Raw genomic sequence first — 3,633 nt, 5'->3', positions numbered from 1 at the left:
AAGAAGCAGAAAAAGAACTCCTCAGAGGATACTTAAAGACTGCTCATGGTGTCTATGAAGTTAGGGAGTAAAGTTTCTGTAAGTTTTAAAAGTTTTCTGTTATATAGTTAAACTCTGTTGCATTTGACTTAACTGTTTTGACATCATCAATTATCTGTTAACTTGCACATAACATATTTATGCACAAGTTGGGGGAGATTGTTAGATATAATTGATGATAACTAATGTTCTTAAAGTTTGTTTTAGAACAGGAATCATCAGAGTTTAATCTGGAAGCTGATCAGAGTTTAGTAAAGTCTGACAGAGTTTGATAAAGTCAGACAGAGTTTGATAAAGTCTGATCAGAGTTTACATAGTCAAGACTCGTCAGAGTTTACACGTGGAAAGAGCTCAGAAGCGGATATACTTCAAGGAAGGATAGAAGCGGAGGAGTGATTTACTGGCTATGGAAACTAAACAGAAAACTGGAGCAATCTTTGATTGATAGAATTCATAGCTGATTTATAGGATATCAAATCAGAGATTGATTTTGTAACTGTGTCTATATAAACACAGATTAGGGTTACTCTAGATGAGTTGAGTTATCAAGTACATTGTTAAGAACCCTAGCAGCTCTTAGTGATACAATATAAATCACTGAGAGAGTTTTTGTAACCATCAAAGCTTTGTGAATATAACAGTTTACTACTTTCAATCTCTCATATTGTCATACTGTGTTACAGATTGTGATCACTATATCATATTATATAGTGAGTTAATAGGACCTAACATAAGAAGAATGGAATACTCCTCTGTAGTAAAATCTATATACACCAACACCAACCCATGTACTCTGCATTTAATACAGAGGCTGGCATCTAATAAAAAATAATCATCACAGCTTGGTATTTAAGTGAAGTGACCAATAGCTGAACACATCCATACCAATAAATTTAGTATTTAACAAATTGTGCTACAAAAGATAAATTACTACAACATGTTATAGTCTTCCACAAATTAAAGTACATTAAATATTTCCAACTCTCATTTCCAAATTCCAGTTAGAGATATTTCAAAAGTTGGCCAAACTTCTGTCCGAGCTTCATGGCTGCATGAAAAAAAAGAGTCAAGCCAATCCAGGTAGTAATATAATTGGTAGTCATATATATTTTGTTTTGGTTTGGTACATACTTTCTCCAATTTAATGTTCTTGAATTTTTTTTCCCCAGATAAGTTTTCTGCATTGAAACGAACCGGCTCCATTTCTTTCCGTGCTCTGCTCTTCATGTTTGTAGATTTTCCTGTGTCAGGTGTCTCCGTGGCTCTTGCCTCATGTTCCGCATCCTAAACAAACATGCAAATGAATTTATTATCCAAAAATATGAAATTTTAAAAAAAGATGTCCAAATATTACATTTACAACCGAGATTTCTTCCATCTCAGCAACATTCTTATCCACTGTACGAATTGCGTTTGGATCATGGTTGCCAACAGTCTCCACTTGCAGAACGACATCCTTAGCCTCATATATGGTTGATCCTTTTGTGAGGTTGTCTTTGGTTATCACAAGATTGATTGTGTACTTTTGCTTGAGTAAGGTATTTAGGATTTCAGGGAATTTGTCTACATCTTTTTCCTAATAACAAAAAAAAAGTGCAGGATTGAAATGAGTAAAACATATAACAGCAATGTACTTTATACTTAAAGTGAACTTTACATCAGCACAATCTGTTTGCAAATCAATGACAGTTTTGTCAATTATGCGGCTGATTTCATCATCCGGAAACACAATTGCCATTGACCCAGTATCGTCGGAACAGAAGATGCATAGTCTGAACCTGTAATTTTGAAAGCAAATTTAGTACGTAAATTAGATTAATGAATACAAACTTTTGGTGAACAAAACTATGATATGACCTTTTATCAGGGTATGGAATAGTTCTGCCACAGCCGTTCTTCTGTGTGCAAACAAATTTTGCACCTACATTCTCAAGTTCAAGATCACAACCTGTACACTTGTTGAAATACCAATTTTTTTGGTCGCTAAACCGTTTTGCAATAACCTGACAGTAAGCTGAAGGCTGCAGAAAAGAACATGAATCAAAACCGTTCAGTAATGGTTAAAGTTTGTCTTAATTTTAAAAAATGCCAACCTTGTTAAAATCTGCGTTCAAGGCCTTGATTTCCTTTACTGTAAGAAGCTTTATACTTTCCACTGCAGTTGCTATTTTTGTAGAAGTAACGACACTACTTGGCATTTCAGGTTTCTTTTTGTTTCCCCAACTATAGTATACATTATTCATTAGCTTAAACAAAATTATCCAATATTCAATACCAAAGTGTATATAAAGTACCGTAGCTTAAGTTCTGTTATGCTGTAGTGATCTGGGTTTATAAAGACCCTTGTAGCGGGGTAATTTGATAGATGTGGCACTCCTGCATTGTTGTGAAAGTTTAATGAAACAGTTGTAGGATCTTAGTTTTTGTAGAGGAGAAAAACTTAAATTCTATGACCTTCGTAGCGACCAACCCTAGCGCATGATATTATAATAAAACTATTCTCTTTATCACCCTTGTAAAGTTCCTTTTCAACATGTTGGCCAAACAAATCGAACAATGTCACCTTCACTTTGTTACTGTGTACAAAGAAGTATCTCTATTAAATAAGAACTAAATTCGACAAAATTGTAAGCCTGAATTGTGGATTTGTAATAACTCACCTTCCGTCTGATATTTCAAACTTGAACCTGCTTTTCCCGACCTCATCTTTGCTGCTTATAATTAATTCTTGAATATTCTCTACTTTTCCCACCATATCTAAAATGCAGAATTTTATTAGAGTGATTGTAAAAACAATCCAATATATAAATTGTTCCAGAATTTACCAATGAGAAATCGATTGTCATTAGCTAATGTTTCCATTTGAGCCATGTCAAAAAGATCAAATGCATATTTTTCAATTTGCAAGCCTTCCGTTCCATCTTTGACAAATTCAGTGTGAGGAGTGAAAAAAACATGGTTCTTGGTTCTAACAGCACGATATGTTTCATCTCCTACATAGTCTTTAACCTTGAAATTTTTGATAATATAAATGTCTCCCTCCTTTAGTGTTTTGAAACGATCATCACAATGTTTGGAACAAGCAAAAGCATGGATTCTGTTATTCTATGATGAGAAAATTATAAATAATTAGATGTAGGTCCAAATGTAGTACGCAAACTATTAGTAAAGCTTTTAAAACAAAGTTGATTGGTTACAATACCGAATCATCGATCAGTATCATATTTATTCCCCAGAACTCCTGTGTTTCTCTGTTTTGACCTTTCCAGAAGGACTGAACTCAGACCCTTACCTTCCATTCATAACTTGTTGTGTCAATAGTGTCCAACGGGTCGTAAACAATAACTTCCATTACACACAACTGCCATCATTACAAAGCTAACAGTTTTAGGAAGTAATAGGCTGCACATAGTTTATTCAATTGATGGAGGTATATTAACATCTTCAGTAATGTAAAAGTAGAGTTCGGTAGAACTTACAGTTGTTGGCTTCAAGGAGAATTAGGTTGAAATTAAGAAGAGCAGCGCAGCCAACTTAATTGCACTTTAGATCTGTAATAATACCAAGCTTGCAGTGGAAGAGATTATTTCAGAC

The 3,633-nt window shown here is 34.2% G+C and overlaps 1 protein-coding gene across 1 annotated transcript; it reads right to left on the bottom strand.

Annotated features, from left to right (window-relative positions):
* Window positions 1-1,081: 1,081 nt before the first annotated feature.
* On the bottom strand, window positions 1,082-3,391 carry LOC135151552 (uncharacterized). The gene is made up of 11 exons (XM_064090073.1): window positions 3,332-3,391; window positions 2,865-3,144; window positions 2,700-2,796; window positions 2,494-2,615; window positions 2,334-2,415; window positions 2,133-2,262; window positions 1,897-2,060; window positions 1,697-1,817; window positions 1,394-1,615; window positions 1,171-1,323; window positions 1,082-1,087 (listed from the first exon to the last, which is right to left on the bottom strand). The coding sequence occupies exons 1-11, from the start codon at window positions 3,389-3,391 to the stop codon at window positions 1,082-1,084; spliced, it is 1,437 nt and encodes a 478-aa protein (XP_063946143.1).
* Window positions 3,392-3,633: the final 242 nt, after the last annotated feature.

This window comes from Daucus carota, chromosome 3 (genome assembly GCF_001625215.2).
Source record: "Daucus carota subsp. sativus chromosome 3, DH1 v3.0, whole genome shotgun sequence".
NCBI classification, from domain to species: Eukaryota; Viridiplantae; Streptophyta; class Magnoliopsida; order Apiales; family Apiaceae; genus Daucus; species Daucus carota.
Note: the sequence above shows the minus strand (reverse complement) of the source record. Positions and strands in the feature narration are given on the sequence as shown.